This window comes from Lygodium microphyllum, chromosome 17, assembly GCF_053477565.2.
Source record: "Lygodium microphyllum isolate KBCC chromosome 17, Lygodium_microphyllum_v1.1.10, whole genome shotgun sequence".
NCBI classification, from domain to species: Eukaryota; Viridiplantae; Streptophyta; class Polypodiopsida; order Schizaeales; family Lygodiaceae; genus Lygodium; species Lygodium microphyllum.
Window position 1 is genome coordinate 30,146,943 of NC_141151.1, and position 20,586 is coordinate 30,167,528.

Here is a 20,586-nt window from a genome sequence, read left to right on the forward strand (position 1 = left end):
TCCATTGGATAATGCAGAAAATTAGCCAATGGCTGATCTAAATATTCAGCAAAGTGCTGAAACTGAAATTGAGCAAGAGCTTGTGCACAATCAAGAGGCAAGACAAATGCCTAGATGGTATTTACAAAATATGAAAGATAGTCATTTGGATGCTCCCATGGCTGGTCGTACTAGAAGGCAAGCTCGTATGCATGATACTACACATACCATGGAGTTTGTTATGGTAGCAAATACAATTGATGATGAGGAGCTTGAAGGATGGCAGCAATGCAAGCTGAGTTTGATTCCATCATTAAGAATCAAACATGGGATTTAGTGTCTTTGCCTATTGAAAGAAAGCCATTGGAACAAAATGGATCTACAAGTTGAAAAGAAATGTAGATGGATCCATTGACAAATATAAAGCCAAGCTTGTAGCCAAGGCTATGCACAAAAGAAAGGCATTGACTATGAGGAGACATTTGCCCCTACCTTCTGCATGACTACCATTAGGTCTATGGTTGCTTTGGTTGCCCATTATGGATGGACTGTGCATCAGTTAGATATAGAGACTACATTTTTATATGGGGAACTTCATGAATAAGTATATATACAACAGCCCATTGGTTTTGTAGTTGAGGGATCCGAACACTTGGTTTGCAAGCTGAAAAAGGCTTTATATGGCTTGAAACAAGCTCATAGAGCTTGGTACACAAAGATTGATGCTTTTTTACTCAACCAAGGGTTCATAAACAGCTCATCACAGTCTACTCTTTATGTATGTAAAGAGGGGGGATCCATGCTGATCATTTGTTTGTATGTTGATGACCTTTTGCTTACAGGGACACATGCCGATCAAATTTCAGCATTTAAACAAAATTTGCAGCAAAATTTTGAGATATTAGACTTGGGATATTTGAACTATTACTTGGGCATTCAGTTTATTCATAATGCTAGAGATATTACTTTATCACAATCAAGATACATTGGTAAACTTCTTGAGAGGTTTGGCTTACAGGATTGCAAGCTAGTCTATACACCAATGGAACCTGGACTAAAGCTGTCATTGCATGATGATAGTGACTTGTTTGATATACACATATATGCTCCAGCAGTTGGATGCCTTATCTACCAATGCAACACTAGGCCGGACATACAGTTTGCAATTTCAGCCTTGAGCAAATACATGCATTAGCCACACATGTCACATTGGCAAGCTGTCAAGCGTGTCTTCCATTACTTGCAAGATACTAGATCTCTTGGATTGCTTTATGCCAAGGGGGGACCGGTGCACTTACATGCTTATAGTGAGTCTAATTGGGCTGGTGATTATGATTCTCATCACTCCACTAGTAGCAGTTGTTTCTTTCTTGGCTCATCTTGCATATCTTGGCTTAGTAAGAAACAATCCACTGTTGCCACATTGTCATGTGAAGCTGAATACAAGGCAACTTTCACTATCACAGTTGAATGTGTATGACTTAGATGCTTGCTAACTGGTCTGGATGTATTTGTCATGGAGCCTACTCCTTTGTTCACTGACAGCCAAAGTGCCATTGCAGTGGCACAAAACCCAGTGTTTCATGCACGCACGAAACACATCGAGATCCACTATCACTTTGTCAGAGAGAGGCTACATGCCAGAGATATCAGCCTTGTCTATTGTCCTACCAGTAGTAATGTTAAAGAAATCTTCACCAAAGCTCTTCCTTGTGACAAATTTGAAGTATTTCACAATGCTTTTAAATTTGATCTCCTTTGGTGGTGGATGACCCTTGTATTTTGATCACTTTTCACTCCAGGGGGATTTGTTGGGTTTCACTCACGCCTACGCTCACAGAGGAGTGTCGGTGATCTCAGTAGGACACTAGGGTACTTTTTACTCTCCATATGAGAGGTTTTTTCCCCCAAATTTATTCTCTTTATTCTATGTGCCTATGTTACATATTTTTGGGCACTTATCGTGTTGCACACACTTCGGGTGTGAACACCCTCTTACAACCCTAAGGTTAAAGGGTTGTACCTTGTACTTTCATCTTACACTTTCAATCTATTGCATTGGGTGTTGTGCTTCCATTCTCCACACTGTTTACTCCACTCTCAGCTGAGCTTCGATCCACTCCATCTCTCACAAAAAGGGTGGCTGGTTAGCTTTGGACAGAGGGCAGCAAAGTCTTGCCTTCCTTGACACCCCTTGGAGGAGGTGGATCCACACACAGCTTGGTCAGACATCCAAGATTTGCACCTTTGGATCTAGAAGGGTAGGCCTATGGATAAGTTGGATTTGGACTCAAGGGAGTCGCTCTAGCCAGCCTCAACAGTCAACCCAACAGCCAATGAGCTTCTTTGCTTAGACACCTGGATTAGCAGTCACATCTTGATGCAAGATGACATGGACTGGGTCCCATCACGTGGTACATATTGAATAGGGCATAGGACCATGGATGCTTTCCGCAAGACCTTCCGGCAATGCCTATGGGATGGTTGGTGGCTGAGGGTGTCCTATGGCTTGTAGTGCATGGGGGTCTAGTAGTTGATAGCTGGTTTGCCCAGTTGCAGAAAAATAGAGTTTGCAGTGCCTGGGGACTCCAAAGCACTGCATATGGTCATGCAAGGCAGTGTATCTGGTGTGGGGAGGTGCCCCCCGTTTCCTTTGTTGAGCAGTGCCTAGTTTGGGGTATATCTCTTTGCTGGCAGTCAGTTAGCCAGAGCCGCCACTTACTATGAGACAAAGGTGCATAGTATGATCTTTATCATCGAGGCTGGCTCATGTGCCATGGTAGGCTTTGGAGGCTTTGCTCACCTGCCAAATATTGGAGCTTATGGCATCGCGATCATATGGGAGCTCTTTTGGAGCCTCACAATGTGGCACATCTGAATACTCAATTCTGTTGAAGTTTTTGGACATTACACATAAATTTCTAATCAATCAACTTCTAAAAAAATAAAATCCAAATTTGTTAAGCTTTCAATAAAATGTCTAGATGGTCTCAACTAATTCACCATGTTCCTTGCAGAGATACTAAACACTTTGTAAGCATGGCGTTTAAGTGTATGGGCTGTAGTTGAGGTCTCACTTATTTGCAGTCTCCCACAAAGGCTAATCTACTAGTAGATTGAGTTATCAAATTTCTAGAAACACCTCCTGAATGCTGTTTAACTTTTAGACAAGAAATTGAATCTATATTTTTGCAATAAATCAAGTTCATATATTTACAACTTCACCTGTGGCAAAGATGAAATTGACAAACCTGAAAAAGAGGATATGGGAAACGAATGCCTCCATAAAATTCTGTGTATTGCTGCTCACCTGGTCTCAATACCTGCTTTCAGTATTGTCCAAGCAGATGGCTAGTATGCAGTAATATATACTTGTGGTGCAAATAAACTCCCTCGAAAGAACAACCATTAATTCATACAATAAATACTAGATGCACGGTAAGCTATCTAGGAATCAGGTCTTTAATGAACCTATCTTCATACAGGTGAGCTATATCGGAATCAGATCTTTAATGGAACAATCTTAAGACTCGAGAGCATATTAAGCTTTACAAATTTATCATGGATTAGATTGCAAAAAAAAAGACTTCCTGATGCAGCTACAAATTAATTCTGTTAAGAAAGAGAGGAGCTAGCTCAGCTGCATATCCAGTCTATGTTTCATGATATCATGATCACATCAATTTGTGCTTGGGGATGATTTTATTCCCTTGCTTGCAGTAGCACAGACTATGTGTTAAGCATGCATAAATATAATTAAACTGCACATGCTCTAGGGTCTTGCTAGGGGTAATCTCATTACCTTGCTGGCCTTTAAACAGGCTATTTGGTTATGTAAGCCACATGGGTTTCTGTAACGAAAAGATTTAAGGAATCTTCACATGCCTAGGCCATGTTGAGTTTTTTTTTTTTGGTTTATAAATATACGTGTGTGCATAGCCACAAATAACATAAAAGATATCACAATACAAGAATTAATGACCTGTTACTTGTATATCAAAACAGATAAAGTCAAATGATTCATCAGGTATTTTATTTGTTCAGAAGGAAATGGGAATCCAGCCAAGGTGAAGTCACTTGAGATGCCACCATTCAGCCTAAAACTTAGAGGTGGTCTGTGGATCTTTAGATTGCCAGATGTGTGCTGCTGAAGACAGTGCACCACCTCAACTCTTGCACCTCTCCCTTCATCCGTACTCCCAACATTGTGCCACTCTTCTCCAGGTATGTGCCACCTCTCCCAAATCTGCACCAGCCTTGCCCCCTTTGTAATCACCCCAAACAATGTAGAATGCTCAACAATTGATATTTCAAGTAAATGAAGAAAAACAAATACTTAAAGCTGAATATGACAATTATTCAGAAGATTACAGCCATGGAAACGTAGAAGAAATGGAAACAAGATTGAGGATTGAAGATGGGCAACCCTCTTTGAAGGAGTATATTTCTGCTCAGCCCAACTCCCTTAGGGAAGAGCTCAATTACAATCAATGTGAGTGTGGAGAAACATTTTTTACTCTCACAAGATCCTATAAAAGAGGTACATGAACACATGCATCACTTAATATGCAATAAAGCAAGTAAATCGTTTACAAACTAGAGAAGGAAGAGAGAGAGAGAGGAAATCAGCACTTCTTCATGGTGGATCAACTATACATTGTTATGGTTTTTTGTTTAATCTTGAAATGGAAGCAGAGATCGAGAAAGAGGTGCGGTAAGGAATTTATATGTTTGCTCTCTTGTAAAACAACACCAAAAGAAGAGGGAATATTGAGGTACTTGATGGAGTGGAGGATGATGATGGTGATGGATGGCACCAACTTTGGGCTATCTTTAGGTATTGTACATGAGTTTACAACAAAAAAAGCTAATATAGAATGAAAAAAAAAGCTCTTTAAGGAGGCTTAGTCCAAAAAGGAAAAGTGAAGTAGCACAAGGTAAGTATCCAGCCACATGTCATGCGGTGTCACAAGTGGTAGGATACTTGGAAGCTTGTGTGACAAGTGTCCTGACACTAGCCTCTTCTCTACGGCCTTCCTTTTTGGGCTGAGAACTGTCAAGAATAGAAATAAGCAAATTAGTAAGCATTGCTAGTTTTGAGGCCAATTTGAGGCAAGCAAAATAGCTCACTGGCTTTTAGGGGCCTTTATAACTAGCTTGAACCACTTTTCTGCTAACTCATCCAAAGGCCTACCCTCCCAAATCCAAAGTTGCCATTCTTGGATGTCTGACTAAGCTGTGTGGACCCAACTGCCATGTCTTCCCTTGGAGGTGTATGGCTTTGATCCTCGTCCAATGGGCGTCATTGAAATCAAGACCTTGCTATTCTCTGTCCAAAGCTAATGGGTCACTCTCCTACATAGAAAATAAAGTGTTTGGGAGGGTAGTTTTGACTTTACTTGCCACTTGCATTAGAAAGCCCATAGGCTAAAACTGTACTGCCAATCCATGTCCTGGCTGTATAGGCTCTCGGTGAGGGGAGGCTAGCCAATGCTATGGGGTCACTGTATTAATCTCTTCCCTGAGGGCCTCTACCCCTCTTCTTGTTGCCTACTATAGTACCGCTAGATCCGTACCCTTGTAAATGTCTCTCCACACTCTCATGGAAAGAAAAGAATCAACTCCCAACCAACCCACTACATGTGAATGCACTCTTCAAGGCACATCCTATCATGATCTCAAATTTGCGGTTCTAGATGATGGGCTGTTTGTCAATCTCCTCTTAGTAAACTAGGATCCACTGCTCTAGGACCTTCCACAAATTCTGCCAAACTTGTAGCAAATTGCAAAGAAAAGATGATTTGTTTAATATCATCAAAGCAATAGTGAAAATCAATTTCAATGGTCTCTACTGCTCTTCAAAATAAGGTCTACATTCCTAAAACCCTCTTGTAGGAGAAGCTTCTAGGTTTGACTGCTAAGAGAGCCTTTGCATCACTAGCTTGCCTAGTAGGGCCTACCTCTCATACTCTAGATCAAAGATCCCTAAACCACTCTCTAAATGATGTTGGATGATGGTTTGCCATGCAATATTAGCACGGGATTCCTTGGACCCGTCTAAGTTGAACCATTAGGAAATTTTGAACTAAGCTATATCAAGGTGTCACCAATAGGACATGATCGACACCACTAGAGCCTTGCTAGCAAGTGAGAAGCAAACGTGCTCTAGTAGATCAGCTTCCAGCGGATGGAGTCAAGCATTGGTACAAACTACTTGGCTGCTATGATGTCTAGTCTCACCTGGAATTCGAAGTACCTAATAGCTTATTCCTTGCTCACCTATTTAAATCCCAAGTGGATAACTCACCCAAGTACCAATACAAATAGTGACTTGCAGGTTTAACTTTTTGATGTAAATAGCAATGATTTTTTAGGTAAATAGTGACAATTTCCAAACAAGTATAATAAAAGGATGACATTCCATAGTATTACATTGAGTGATAGAGAGGAGGATCGAAAACAGGAAAAACTATCCATAAAAGTCACTAAATGTGAGCCACATACAACAAATGAGAAATGTATCTAAAGAAAGCTACATACAATCAATTCGTCAAAAGGATTCTGCAACATAAAAAGTTGAAACAAGTTGAAAATGTTGCTATTGGGTAAGATGTAGGGCCTTCAAGGCATAATGATGCTAGTGATGAGAAAAGTGAAGAGGAATTTGATGACCAATTTAAGAACCGTATGAGGATAACAACAAATCTCTTTGCTAATTTAAATGAGCAAAGGATCCTCAATTCACCCAATTTTTGAATGCTCGAAAGAAGGACAACAAGGTGAATCAAAGAAAATGCCATAGCCTTCATTTGAAGCTTCCCAAGATGCTATAAAAGAAAAATAGTTAGTACATAAGGGGCAAGGAATGCAAATGCAAGGCCATCATGGAAGTGCTAATCCAATGGATTTTAGATAGCTGGGTATGCATGCTATGATAGGGTAGCCAGGATACTTTGGTGGTAGCATGATTTTTCGTGCTATGGTTGGATAGGGATCACATACAGGAACATATCGCACAAATCCCTATCGTATGCAACAGCCAATGCATGGTATGCAGGGTCCAATGTATTTGGGTATGGCTGAAAATATGTAAAACCCTATGGATGGCAGCATTGGCTTGATGACTGGGGCACGAAGTAGCATGTTTGGTATTGCATCTATACTCCCGAATGTTTATGGGGCTCTAGAGATGAGTGCCAGTCATGTAAATTCTCTATTTGGTGTTGGTTTTGATGTAAATTCAGTGAATGCACCCTTTTTGCAGCAGCCAATGTATAACAACTTGACACCAAAAGGGGCCGCAAAAGACTATGATGACAGTGGAAAAACAATGAAGTTTGAGTCCTTCAGTGGTGCACAAGATAGGCTGAAAGCTTTGACTTTCATTTAGCAATTTGATGCAGCCATATAGGGGGAAACTTCACTAAGTCCTCGAAGATTCGAAAGGCAACTACTTTCTTGAAGGGGAATGCATTACAGTGATGGTCCACTCTTTTAAAGCAAAGTAGAGCACTGTCGATATGGGTACAATTCAAGAAAATATTTACATCAAATTGGTTGACAAGTATCTTTGAGGTGGACATCATGATAACTTGGAATAAGCTAGATGGTAAGGAATGTAAGAATTTGGAGCAATATAATAAGAAGTTTTGGAATACATTGCTACTAGTTACTTCTTATCGCCCTGTACCCCTTCATGGGTAAGTAGAAAAATATGTTTGCAAGCTACCCAAAGGAATTAGGGATTTTTGCATTAAATGCAGTGTGTCTAGCATATCTCAGCTCATAGGGATTGTTGCTACAACAAATACTTTGTTGCGTGAGAAGGATTCACGTTTCCTAGAGAGTAAGGAGAAGTTGAATAAAAAGTTGTTTAAGGTCGAGAAAAGGGATAGATCTGAAAATCAGCCTGAAAAGAGGCCAAAATAGCAAAGCAAGGGCTCAAAAACATTGGCACAATGTAAGGAATTTATGGTTGTAAATAAATGTTTCATTTGTGAATAGAAGGGTCACATTGCAAGGGATTGTCCCAATAAGTAGCAAGCTAGAAAGTAAAAAATCAGGGAGATTCGAAATAAGCCCAAAACATCATTGGAATTGATGCCCAATGTTGTTAATGATCAGCCTAATGATGATGCTACTGAGTTGTGCAACCTATCTAGGCATCAGAGAAGATGGGATGGAATCCATGGGAGAAGTTGGCATGGCACATAAAGGCCATGGTAGAGCTTGTCACAATACTCATTGAAAAGCTTCAGTTACATATATAGGGATATGTGGACAACGAAGAGTTCTTTATTGTTCCACTTGACAGTTGTGACGTATTGCTCGGAATGCCATGGTGTCACCCTATGCATATAGTGATTGATTCTCATACAACAGAGATTACTAATCAACATAAGGGAAAGACACTCACACTAAATGTAAAGTTAAAAGGAAAATTTGTCCTTGTTGTATTTACAACTATCATTTCTAAAATAATGCAAAATCATATTTTAGCGTACTTGGTTTTTACTAAAATTAAAGATGACAGTGAGAATGTTGGGAATATGTCTAAGTTAGAGGAGAATCACATGTCATTTTTGAAAATGTATGTTGATTGCTTCTCTCAGTTACTTTTAGGGCAGTTATCGCTTGAACAACCTAAAGATCATGGCATAGATCTTATCCCTGGAAGTAGCCCATCTAATAAGCCATCCTATAGAGTCAGTGTAGCCTAGTAGGAGGAGATTATGAGTCACGTGAATGAGCTATTAGAAAAAGGGATGATTTAGCCTAGCTCATCTTCTTTTTGTTCTCTAGTGCTTTTGATGTATGTACATTGATTATCGTAGTCTGAACAAGATCATGATAGAGAATCGATTTCTGATCCCTTGGATCGATAATATTTTGGGTAGATTGAAAGGGGTAGTCTTATTCAATCGTATACATTTAAAAAGTGGGTATCATCAGATAAGCATTAGACTGGAGGAAGTGCCTAAGATAGCTTTTAAGTCATCTTTTGGATTATACGAGTTTCTTGTCATGCTGTTTGGGCTTACAAATGCTCTTGCCGCTTTTAATCAGATGATGGATTGCATTTTCAAGCCACATAGAGGATTTTTGAATACTTTTTTTGATGACATGATTGTCTACTCAAAGAATGAGGCTGAGCATAGAAAGCACTTGGACATTGTGTTTAATGAAATATGCAAATATAAGTTGGTTATGAATGACAAGAAAAGTGATTTCTTTTTGCATGAAATTCACTTTTTGGTGCATATTGTATCGGTTGATGGTATTCATATAGACCCTACAAAGGTTGAGGCAATACGAACATAGCCACCTTTGAGAAATGTACATGAGATTGGTAGCTTCTTGGGTTTATGTTCTTACTACAAGAAATATGTACACATATTTGCTGAAATTGCATCTCCATTGCATGCTTTATAGAAGAAAAATGTGCCATTTCGATGGACACTAGTAAAAATTTCAGCCTTTGAAAAGTCAAAGGAAAAGATGACTTCAGATTTTGTGCTTATGTTGCTTAATAAAAAAAAGTCATTTGTCGTTTAGTGTAATGCATGTGGTAAGAGCATTGGGATTGTTTTTATGTATGATAGCTGTGTTGTGGATAATGAGAGTCAAATTCTCCATGATGCAGAGAATAATCTGCAAGTCTATGAGAAGGAAATCTTGACTGTAATTTATGCACTGTCTACGTGGAAACACTATTTGTTGGGGGTTGATTTTACAATGCAAATAGACCATCAAACTTTGAGGTACTTTTTGATGTAGACAAAGTTATCAAAGAAACATATGAGATGGGCAAATTTTCTCTCAATGTTTCATTTACAAATTGTATATATTGATGATAAAAAGAATGTTGTGGCTGATGCACTGTCACGTACACCACAAATTTCAGCCATCAACATGGTTTATCACACTGAGTTGGATACCATGAAAAAGTAATATGTTGCCGATTCAGACTTTGCTAATGTTTATAATCAGTTGTGCAATGGCCAAAGACATTAGTACTTTGTGCTAAGAGATGGATTTCTGATGATGCATGGACGACTATGTGTCATGAAGCAATTGAGGCCTAGAGTTACCATTGAAACATAGAGATATTGATGCCACAATCAAGTTAATAAAGCATTTTTTTAATTGGCCAGCTTTGAGGCATGATGTAGAGCACTTTGTTAGGACATGCATTGTATGCCAAAAGGTAAAGCATGCATGACATGTAAAAGATGCCGGTGGGCTTGTTGCAACCCTTGTCTATTCCTGATAGGCCTTAGCAGAGCATTGTGATGGACTTTATTTTTGAACTTCCTAGGACACCTACAAGAAATGATGGGATGTGGACTATCATTTGCAAACACGCCCATCTCATTTTGGTGAGAAAGAGAGAAAATAAAGGCTGATCATATGGCACGCTTGTTTTTGTAGCATATCTTTTAAGTATCATGGTATGCCATAGTCGACCATCAATGATTGAGACTCTAAGATGACCGGTTTATTTTGGAAGGGGGTGTTTGAAAATATGAGTACCACACTGAAATTCTCATCATCCTTTTATTCGTAGATAGATGGTCAGTCTAAAAGCAAGCAAATTCCAGTGTTAGATCTTTTTAGGTACTATGGTCAGACCACAAGACATAGTGGAAGCAATATTTGCCATTGGTTGAGTTTACTTACAAAAATATAGTGCATAGTTCCATTGGTAAAGCTCCATTTGAGGTAGCTAAGGGTGGCAAGCAAGTACCACCTATCTTGCAAACTAAGGATAAGATCTTTGAGACTAATTATTACGTGGAAAACTTGGATGTAGTCTATGCAAAGATAAGATATACACTTTAGAGATCATAGGAAAAGCGAAAGAAGGCAGTCGATCGCCATAGACGTGCTTTGTAGTTTGAGATGACAATTATGTATTGTTGCGTTTTGAAAAGGCAACGCTGAAAAAAGATGAAAGGAAGAGAGAGGATGTATCCAAAGTAGATATGAGATACTATGGGTTTTTCTAGGTATAGAAGAAGATCAACGATGTGGCATATCGACTGAAATTACCTTCACATTGGTGGATACACAATGCTTGCATGTCAGTTTATTAAGGCCTTTTCATGGTGATGTGCCAAAGGATGTCTATTGAAATTCAGCCTAAGGTTGAGAAGCTGGATGAGATCTTGGTACTCAAGAAGATCTTGGCACATAAGGAAAGAAAAGTTAGAGGTAAAGTTTCCAAGAGATATTTGGTGAAGTTTCAGAATTATTCACCAATGCATGCAAAATGGATGGAAGAGGATGACTTGGCAAACCATTCTCAGTTGTTGCAGCTTCACCTGGATTCTTTTCAGTTAGAGCCGACTATAATTTGGGCTAAGTAAGGTTCAACAAAGCAAGGGTCTGGAGTATTGCGTGATGCTCAAGGCGGAGGTAACACTTCCACTCCAATTTTGGATAGCTCTTGAATGTAGTGGATCTCAGATGTATTCAGTATACATCCAAGGTACTGTGGTTATAGTATGTTTGCCATGAGGTCACTACTCAGTGTACTAGTCACTATGAGATGTATGCAGATGAATATGGTTGTTATCGTGGCTCTGAGACTATAGTTTTGCATTAGTTTTGGATTAGTTCATGATCAATTGGGCATGAGTTTTTGTCTCATTTTTGAGATCAAATTCTAATTCGTTTCAGCCTAGTTTTTAATCAGTTTGAAAACTGTTTATGGTCACCTTTGGGATTGGTTTTGCATCAATTACTGATCAGTTTTTGCAATTAGTTTGTGATCACTTTGAGGTCACATTTGCAACAATTTGTGATCAGTTCTCAGAACAAGTGATTAGTTTATGATCAGATAATGCTCAGTTTTCAATGGTTTACAATTGGTTCCATGGACAATAACATGTTAGTAATTTGGGATTAGGTTTGCATCAATTGCTGATCAATTTTTGCAATTAGTTTGTGATCACTTTGAGGTCACATTTACAGCAATTTGTGATTCGTTCTCAGATTAGCAAGTGATCAGTTTATGATCAGATAATGCTTAGTTTTCAATGGTTTACAACTGGTTCCATGGACAATAACATGTTAGTAAATGGCAGTGACAATTTCAACCATGGTTTATGTTGAGAATATGCTTTACTATGGTTGTGGAGTCACAAATGTTGAGAAACATGAGTTATGGATGCATCCAATGGGTTTCTAGTATGGCTCAAAATTTTATGCAAGTTTTGGGGCATGTAACATGGTTGGACAACAATGGCTAATGTTGTGACTATGATGCTTTATGAAACTTCAATGTAGTATGATTTTGTTGGGTTTCACTCACGCCTACGCTCACAGAGGAGTATCGGAGATCCGTAGGACATTGGGGCACTTTTTACTCTCCGTACGAGAGGTTTTTTCCCCTAGATTCATTCTCTTTATTGTATGTGCCTATGTTACACATTTATGGGCACTTGTCATGTTGCACACACTTTCGGGTGCGAACACCCTCTTACAACCCTAAGGTTTAAGGGTTGTACCTTGTACTTTCATATTACACTCTTTCAATCTATTGCATTGGGTGTCGTGCTTCACTCTCCACATTGTTTGTTGCACTCTCAGCTGAGCTCAAGGTTGTCTCTGTACGTAGTACGGACTGATCCGTATGGTACGATACGGTACGTATCCGTACAATTTAGTACGAAAAAATGGGCACTTTTTGGCCACTCTCCTTTAAGTCTACAACTTTCTTTTTTTCTTTCTCCTTTCTTTTTTTTTCTTCTTTCTTTCTTATTTCTCCCCCAAGCCTCTCTCTCTCTCTCTCTCTCTCTAGCCTCTTTCTCTCTCTAGTTGCACTAGTACCACGTATGAAAGGTTTGATACTATACCATACTTTAGGTACCGTACCTTACATATTACTACCATAAGGTACCAACTTAATGAATGCATCTTTTCCATTCGAACTACACTTTGGGACGAGCTAAATGCTCCTTATATTAATATGATTCTTCCATGAGATTAGGTTATTTGAGATTCAAACAATTTCTCTCAACCTTCTCTCTCTCAAGCCCACACTTCTCTTATTTGTATGATCATGCATGTATGATGTATCCACTTCCATCTATGTAGTTATAAGTTGTAGGTAGCAGCAGCGCATGCTGCGCATTCCGCATTAGGTTTTGGTATGTTATCCTCAAGTACTCATCTTATATACTCTAATAGCATTGCTATTTAGACTTGAAATATCTATTATATTATCTTTAGTCCAAAATAATCAAGTTATTTTTTTTGTCATACTAATATCGTAGCGTACCTTATAAAATCTTAAGGTGCCATTTAGTACCATATTTTATCGTACCATACTGTATTGTACCTTTTGTACCTAACAACTATGGCTAAGCTTCAATCCACTTAATCCTCTCACATTTGGTATCAAAGCTTAGTCGAGCTTTGTTCTAGTCACAACTCTCAATCTCTAGGAGTCTCTGCTCAATCTAGTTTTGCCCCATCAGTTGCCTCATCACAAGCTTCAGTTGAAGACCGCCAACGCCCCTTGTAGTAGTTCGCCAACAGTGCCAGACTATCTCTAGTCCAATGCTGCACCTGCCTGCTCCGCCCTCTGCTGCCACTACCCAGTTGGTACCCCCTCACTGAGTCGCCTGCCACCCCTAGCGCCTGCTGTGTGCACCGCCCTTGTGGTGCTCCTCCTGTACTATGCTGCTTGAGTCCTTGGTCAGCTCTGCCTGTCCTCCTCTAGTCCGCCTGCACACGATTGCAACCCGTGAGTGCCGCCACTTCGCCAATCTGCCACCACTGTTTCCTCCTACGCCCTTAGTCCGTTCTTGCCCTCCACGCCTCAGCAACACTCTGGTCCAACAGTTCGAGCTTGCCTGGCAGCCAAGATCAGGGTAAAAGGAAAATTTTTATTAATTTTTTATTTCAAATCTTATTCGTAGGAAAAGGCTTGCACTTGGGTGGCATATCTCTGCATTTGCAAGTATTTGGGACACATTTCACGCAGAGATTTTGTGAAATTTTGGGGCTTTTGTTATCAATTCAGAGATTGGCAAATGTATTGCAGTTTCAGTTTGAAATAGACTGTTTTTGACCATTTTGGGGCCTTTGCTTCTACAGTGTTGCTGAGTATTAAATGCACCTTGGACTGCGTGCATTACAGATAGTTTGGACAGAGTGAACTTAACTTTGCGAATTGCAGCAACCTATTTGTTGTAATTTCTGGAAATTTTGAGATTTCCAAGTTGGTCCAGCTTGGGCATTGCTCTTTTTGGCACTGATTATCATGGCAAATCAGGGAGGTGATGTATTTACCTATGTATCCAAGGAGGATTGGTTGGATGGTAACAATTATTCACTTTGGTCTTTCATGATGAAGAATGTGCTAATTGTGAAGAATCTTTGGGACTACATAAGCGGAGAAGAAGTTAGGCCTGGAGTTGTGGCTCCTACTACTCCTCCAGGAGGACATGGACAACGGGCACCTCAGCCTGTATTCGCAGTTCAACGGTCTATCATCCCTCACATTTGATCTACAGCTTCTTCATGAGAAGCTTGGCTCACTTTGGAGCAGATGTTTGCTAGTAAGAATGAGACTTGCATCTCTTTCTCAAAGAAAGAGCTTGAGACATTAAAGATGGATGAGGGTGATTCTATGCACAATCACTTAAACAAAATTCAGGACTTGCGCGAGCAGCTTATGAATATTGATGAGTATTACTCAGATACACAGCTAATATCTACTACATTGAACTCATTGCCGCCCTCATACTTGGCCTTTCATATGGCCTTGAACCTCACATGAAGATTTCCCCATAGCCGATTACTTTTCTTCAACTGGTTAGTTTGCTCTTAAAGGAGGAGCAAACAAGAAGAAACAGTGGTGTGGATATCATAGCCTTTGAGCAAGCTTTTATGGCACGATAGAAGGGCAAGGGAAGCCATACAAAGAATGCTCTGTAGAGCTCTGGAAATTCAGGCACTTCATAGGGTAATAAGAAGCAATAAGGCACGTAAGCCAAGAAGGAAAAATGCCATTATTGCAAGAAGCCAGGCCACTAGATCATTGAGTGTAGAAAGTGCATAGCCAAAGAGAAGAAAAAGGAGTCAGGGATCTCTGTTGTTCTGATGCTCCTTCCACCGCTACTGAGTTAGCATCCTTTGTTGCAAACTGGGGCTAGTGCTTTTATACATGTAGTTATGACTCTTCTTGGGCTGATAGAGCATTTAGCTCTACTGAGGATGCAACACTTGATTTTTTGACAGTGGTGCTTCTAGGCACATCACATCTCGCAGAGATTTGTTTGCTTTTGTTGGTGCAGCTCTAGTTGGCAAGTCCGTACAGTGTGCCAAGAATGCATCATACTTTGTTAGAGGTATTGGGGAGATTGTGTTGACATCCAAACCAGCTTTCAGGGGTGCAGATTTCTAACTCAGCAGACAGAGACCTGTGCTACAGCAAGACACATAGAAACACAGAGAGAGAGAGAGAGAGAGGCATGTGCGCCCTATGTTCCACCCTCTTGCCCCTGCACTGTTAGGGTTGTGCCTTGCCGCACGCCCTCTTGGGACAGGTCGCGACTCCGGTGGACAAGGTTGCGTCTCCCGCTCTTCACCGCGCGTCGGTCCTCCTTCGAGATCCAATCGTGATACAATATGGCTGGTCTGGATCTGGATTTTATAGACCAAACGGTGGCAGCGCTTGGTCCGGATTCTGATACTGAGAAACCTGAGGATATGGTTCTGTGCACTGAAGAGATACCCCCTGGTCCTGACATCCAGCCTGCGGGAAAACGTACCAAGCATACTTCGGAAGAGACAGTGGATCATCAGGATCCTTCCTATGCTCAGGTTTCTTCGGATTCTATGGACTCTCAGGATATTAACTGGGAGCATTTGCTGGAATTTGCCAACACTTTGCTTGGCGATTATGTTCCACATAATCAAGAAGTCTTTTGACTCTGCACCTGACGATGTTCTGGAAGCCACTGTGGACCCGAAAACTGTCCTGCGCTCCTTTTCGGTGTTCTATGATAGCGCTGTGATACTCTTCTTCACTGGTCGAATCCCACTACTTTCTCGTATTCGCCAGTGGCTGCACAGTCTGCTACAAGGGGAATATGTTGAAGAGATTTTTGTTGGGACCCGAGGTTTTTTTGAGGTGCTGTTAAAATCTGAGACGCACCGTGCTGCTCTCCTGTCTAAATTGCCTTTGTTTTTTGATCGCCAGTTGGTCCATGTTGTACCATGGCGCCCAATGGCAGATTTTCAGCGTCTACTGCAACGTGAATGCCCTGTGTGGGTTGAAGTGGAAAATTGTCCGGTTGTCTATTGGCCACTGTTGAAGGATGCTATGGCCACTGTGGACACTGTTCTAGCTCCTCCAAGTCTAAGGGCTGTGAATCGCAACCGGTTGTGTATGTTATGGGACACTGCAAGAAAAAGGCCTGCTTGGTTACGTCTCAATCGCTCCGGCATGCATCCGTTACACTTTTGTTTGAAATGGGGCAATTTTGCAGGACATTGCTTTTCCTGTGGACAATTGGGGCATTTTATGGCTAAATGCCCGGAGCAGCAACACAGTTCAGATGCTGGCCATGTTGCGCTGCCCATGGAAGATATGGTGTGTGATGCTCCGTTGCTGGATGCTATCCACCCACCTAAAGTTCTGGACAAAGGTAAACAACAGGTTTTGGGTCTGGATTCCCGTGCCACTGACTGGATTGAAGTACGTGCAAAAAAAGGCAACACGGTTGTTGCTGGCATGGAGAATACTGTGCCTACTACCTCACAAGATTCCATACGTACCTATATGCGCAGGAAGGAAATGTTGTCTTCAAAGCGCTCTGCTCCTGCTATGGTTTCCTTTGCCCCCCGTCCTCAGCCCACCAGGAGAATGTATTCGGATTGTCCAAAGGGTCCACCTACTAAGCTGGCTTTTGATACCAGAGGCAATGTCATTACCCCGTGGGATTGTCGTTTTCCCCGTTCCATCCCCAAGCTAGCAGATATGCCGTCTACCTCCAAATCTGGTCCTCAGAACTCTTTTGGTGTGTTGGCGGATTTCTTGGATGAGGGAGTCCTGGACATTCTCGCAGAAAAAGTCAAATCGAGGCAAGCTGTGCCTCGTACCTGATTTTGTTTTGAATACACATGAAAATAGCCACGTGGAATGTGCGAGGAATTTGTTCTCGCCACAAGCAACATGCCATGTGGACTGTATTGCATGAGAATCAGTGGGATGCCTTGTGTACTGTTGAGCACAAGAGTCACGGAGAAGCCGGAAAAGTTGTGGATTGCCATGGCTTTCGTTTGTTCTATGCAGAGACACAGGCCATGCATTATTCGGGTGTGCTCATGATTGTACATGACAAATATCAGCTTGTTCTTATTAAAAATGATGTGCATGGCCGCTTTCTGGTGATTGAAATTTTATTCGAAGGGGAGATCTTATGGTTACTCAGCCTCTATGCTCCGAATGATCCTTTATCTCACCGGGAGTTTTGGCAGACTTTGCAGACCTCCTTGTCACTTGGCAGACGGGGCTTCTTGATGGGGGATTTCAATATGTGTGTTGATTCTTCCCAGTCCACATCGGAGCATTCGGTAATGGACGCGCCGCAAAGTCATATGTGGCATGAGTTGGCTCTTGCTGTTATTAAGCAAGATCTCTGGTCCTGGCTACACTCGTCTTCTACAGGGTTTACTTTCCATTCTTCCGAGTATGCAACAACATGGTCGTGCGGTTGAACCGCATATACATCATGCAGAATGATGATTTTCTTCCTGAGATGCTGGAAATGAAAGTGTTGCAGCAATATGCCTTGTCGGACCATTTCCCTCTGCAGCTTGAGCTGCTTGCACAACCCATTGCACCTTTCAAGCAATTTCTGGAGAGACTCCCTTTGCGTTTCAACTCGTCTTACTTGAAGCATGCAATCTTTCAGGGCTATATGCAGCAATTGATTGATAGATTCTTATTGGACTTCTCCTCTCAGGGCACTGCTTCATTTGAAAGATTGCTCTCTAATGTGCAGTGGGTTGCTCGACAGTATGGGATCCATCATGCCTCTCTTTGTCGGCGGCGTCGATAAGCAGCAGAGGACCTGCTGGCTTTGGTTTGTTCTCTACTGGTGGACACTCTGGATGATGCATTTCTGCTAGCACTGGCAATGCGGGTGGCTGATCTTATTAAAGAGTTTCAGTTGAAATCGTATCAGCAGGCCAAATTGCAACATCTGACGGAGACTTTGCAAGATAGTGCGTGTCAAACTCATAAGTTCTTTCGAGCTCTCCATGCCTCTCCTGCTCGGGAGAATATGACCAGACTCGAGAATGCAGAAGGCCACTTGATCCTTGATCCGCAGACTATTGTGCATATGTGTAGGAATTATTTCCACGACCTTCTTGGTTCCACTTCTCCACCTTCAGCCCAAACTACTCTGGCCCGTTCAGTTTTTTATGACCTGGTCCGCAATCACGTTCCGCAGGACATGCAAGCTACTATGGAGTCACATATTTGTGAGACAAAGGTTATAGACCTTTTGTTACACTTGCCCAAGGATAAAAGTCCGGGTTGGGATGGTCTCACCAATGAGTTCTTTGAGGCTTTTGCTACCCAACTGGCGAAACCATTAAAGGCTTTGTTTCACCAGGTGTGGGAAACGGGGATCATGCCTTCCTCATGGAAAGAATGACTTATTAAACTGCTTCCAAAGGTTCCTTTGCCGTCTATGTTGAAACATTGGCGCCCAATTTCTTTGATGAGTTCTATGTATAAAATCTTTTCCAAAGTAATGGCGAATCGGCTCCATAAGCATCTCCTTGCTATTGTGCACCCTCTCCAGTATGGTTTCATTAAGGGCCGAAACATTCTGCATAATGTATGAAATGCGCAACCTGCGATTGATTATGCAAGGCATTCTAATCAGGAGGTCGTATTGATTCAATTGGACCTGGAAAAGGTTTTTGACTATTTGGACTACTCTTTCGTTGCTGAACTTATGTTTGCTATGGGCTTTGGTGCTCGGATGTCTTGTCTAATCTACACCATCAGTGTTGCGGCGTCTTCGCGAGTCATGCTGAATGGAGGTGTTACTGAGCCATTTGTCCTTGCCCGCTCTGTCAGACAGGGGTGGTCTTTGAGCCCTCTCTTCTTTGTCCTTACGACTCATCCAGTTCTTTCGATGTTATCTCATATGGCAGCTTCTACTCAATTGGTTGGATTGTCGCTTCCTTCTGGATAGCACTTCATTAGTCAATCCTTGGTTGATGACAGCTTTATGATTTTGCATGCGGACAAGGATAACCTTCGAAAAGCATTGGATGTTTGGGCTCTCTTTGGTCAGGCGTCCGACCTTCGCATCAATGAGTTCAAATCAGCCATTTTCAGCTGCATGGAGTCGATTTGCAGTCCTTGGACTGGCAGGGTATGGTTGTTCCTTTTGGCTCCATTGTCAGGTATCTTGGGTACCCTTCGGGTGTTGATGTTCCCCCAAAGCAGCTTCTGCAGAGGATTTCTCAGAAAATGGCGGCTAAGTTTCTGTATTGGAAGTCTCAGGCCTAGCCCTTCCATGTTCGCCTCAAAGTAGCCCAGACAATTATGTTGCCAATGCTCACATATTTCTTGCCATTGCTGCCCTGGACTACTACGACTCTGAATGCTCTTACTCAGTCTATTCGTTTCATGCTATGGAAAAAGGATTCATTGCATGCAGGTATTTCCTGGATTTCTTGATCGCATGCGTGCACCCCCAAACGCATGGGTGGAGGGGCTATTTTACATGCCCAAACTCACATGTTGGCACTCTGTTGGTCTCTTTTCCGTGCCATGTGCTCGGATCATCATCCGTGGGTCGTTATAGCCTGTTATTTTCTTGAGGATCATGGGCTTCTGCATGGCAATACCCAAATCCGGAGTTCTTGGTGGCATGTTTTTAATGCTGATTCGCGGTTCTCCAGTTCTTCTTCATCGCTGCTTACACATTTGGTATGTTCCTCGAAACTGGTCCTCCAGAAGGCTCAGTGGCATCCAGCGGAGGATCGCATAGCTACTAATTCTTTTCAATTGGAATTGCTGGCAGTCTCGCGATTACTTTCATGGGAAGGTAAACACAAGCTTAGACCACAATTCAACCCGATGGCACGTTTGGGCATATCTTTAGTCTCGCAGATGCCACCCTTGCCAGTTGCAATGTGCTAATATCGTTTCGTACAGCTAGGAGGCTTTTCAGGATCCCTCGTGGATATAGACATTTATGGGAACAGCTTTTGATGGTGCTCCAGAGCAGACAACCCTTGCCTGCCCTTGCTTCCGATCATCCCTGGCAGGATTGGGACTTCGAAGGCAAGCTGAATTTAAGCAAAGCTTCTGCTAACCAAGTGTATCATCTTCTGATTAAAGATCATCAATGGCTGGTTACTAAAGCGAATACTCTATGGGGATTGCGTAAATCCCGGTCATGGTGGAGGGCAACTGTGATGGAGGGCTGGTTGAACAAGACACCCTTCAAATATAAGGTCTTTCTTTGGAGAGTGATGATTGGTGGTTTTCCGCTTGCTTCAGCTCTTTCCAAGCGACGAATCTCCAATGGCAACTCTTTCTTTTGCGCCACTACTGTG

At 41.7% G+C, this 20,586-nt stretch overlaps 1 protein-coding gene across 7 annotated transcripts in view; it reads right to left on the bottom strand.

The window, feature by feature from the left end:
* The window catches only part of LOC148021740 (uncharacterized), a 265,301-nt gene that overhangs the window by 14,793 nt on the left and 229,922 nt on the right, over nucleotides 1-20,586 (bottom strand). For 6 of the 7 annotated variants that reach the window (XM_087697266.1, XM_087697265.1, XM_087697262.1 and 3 more), the window contains one exon: nucleotides 3,231-3,302. In XM_087697266.1, coding sequence (XP_087553392.1) covers nucleotides 3,231-3,302 — 72 coding nt within the window. The other variant, XM_087697264.1, reaches the window with a different exon arrangement.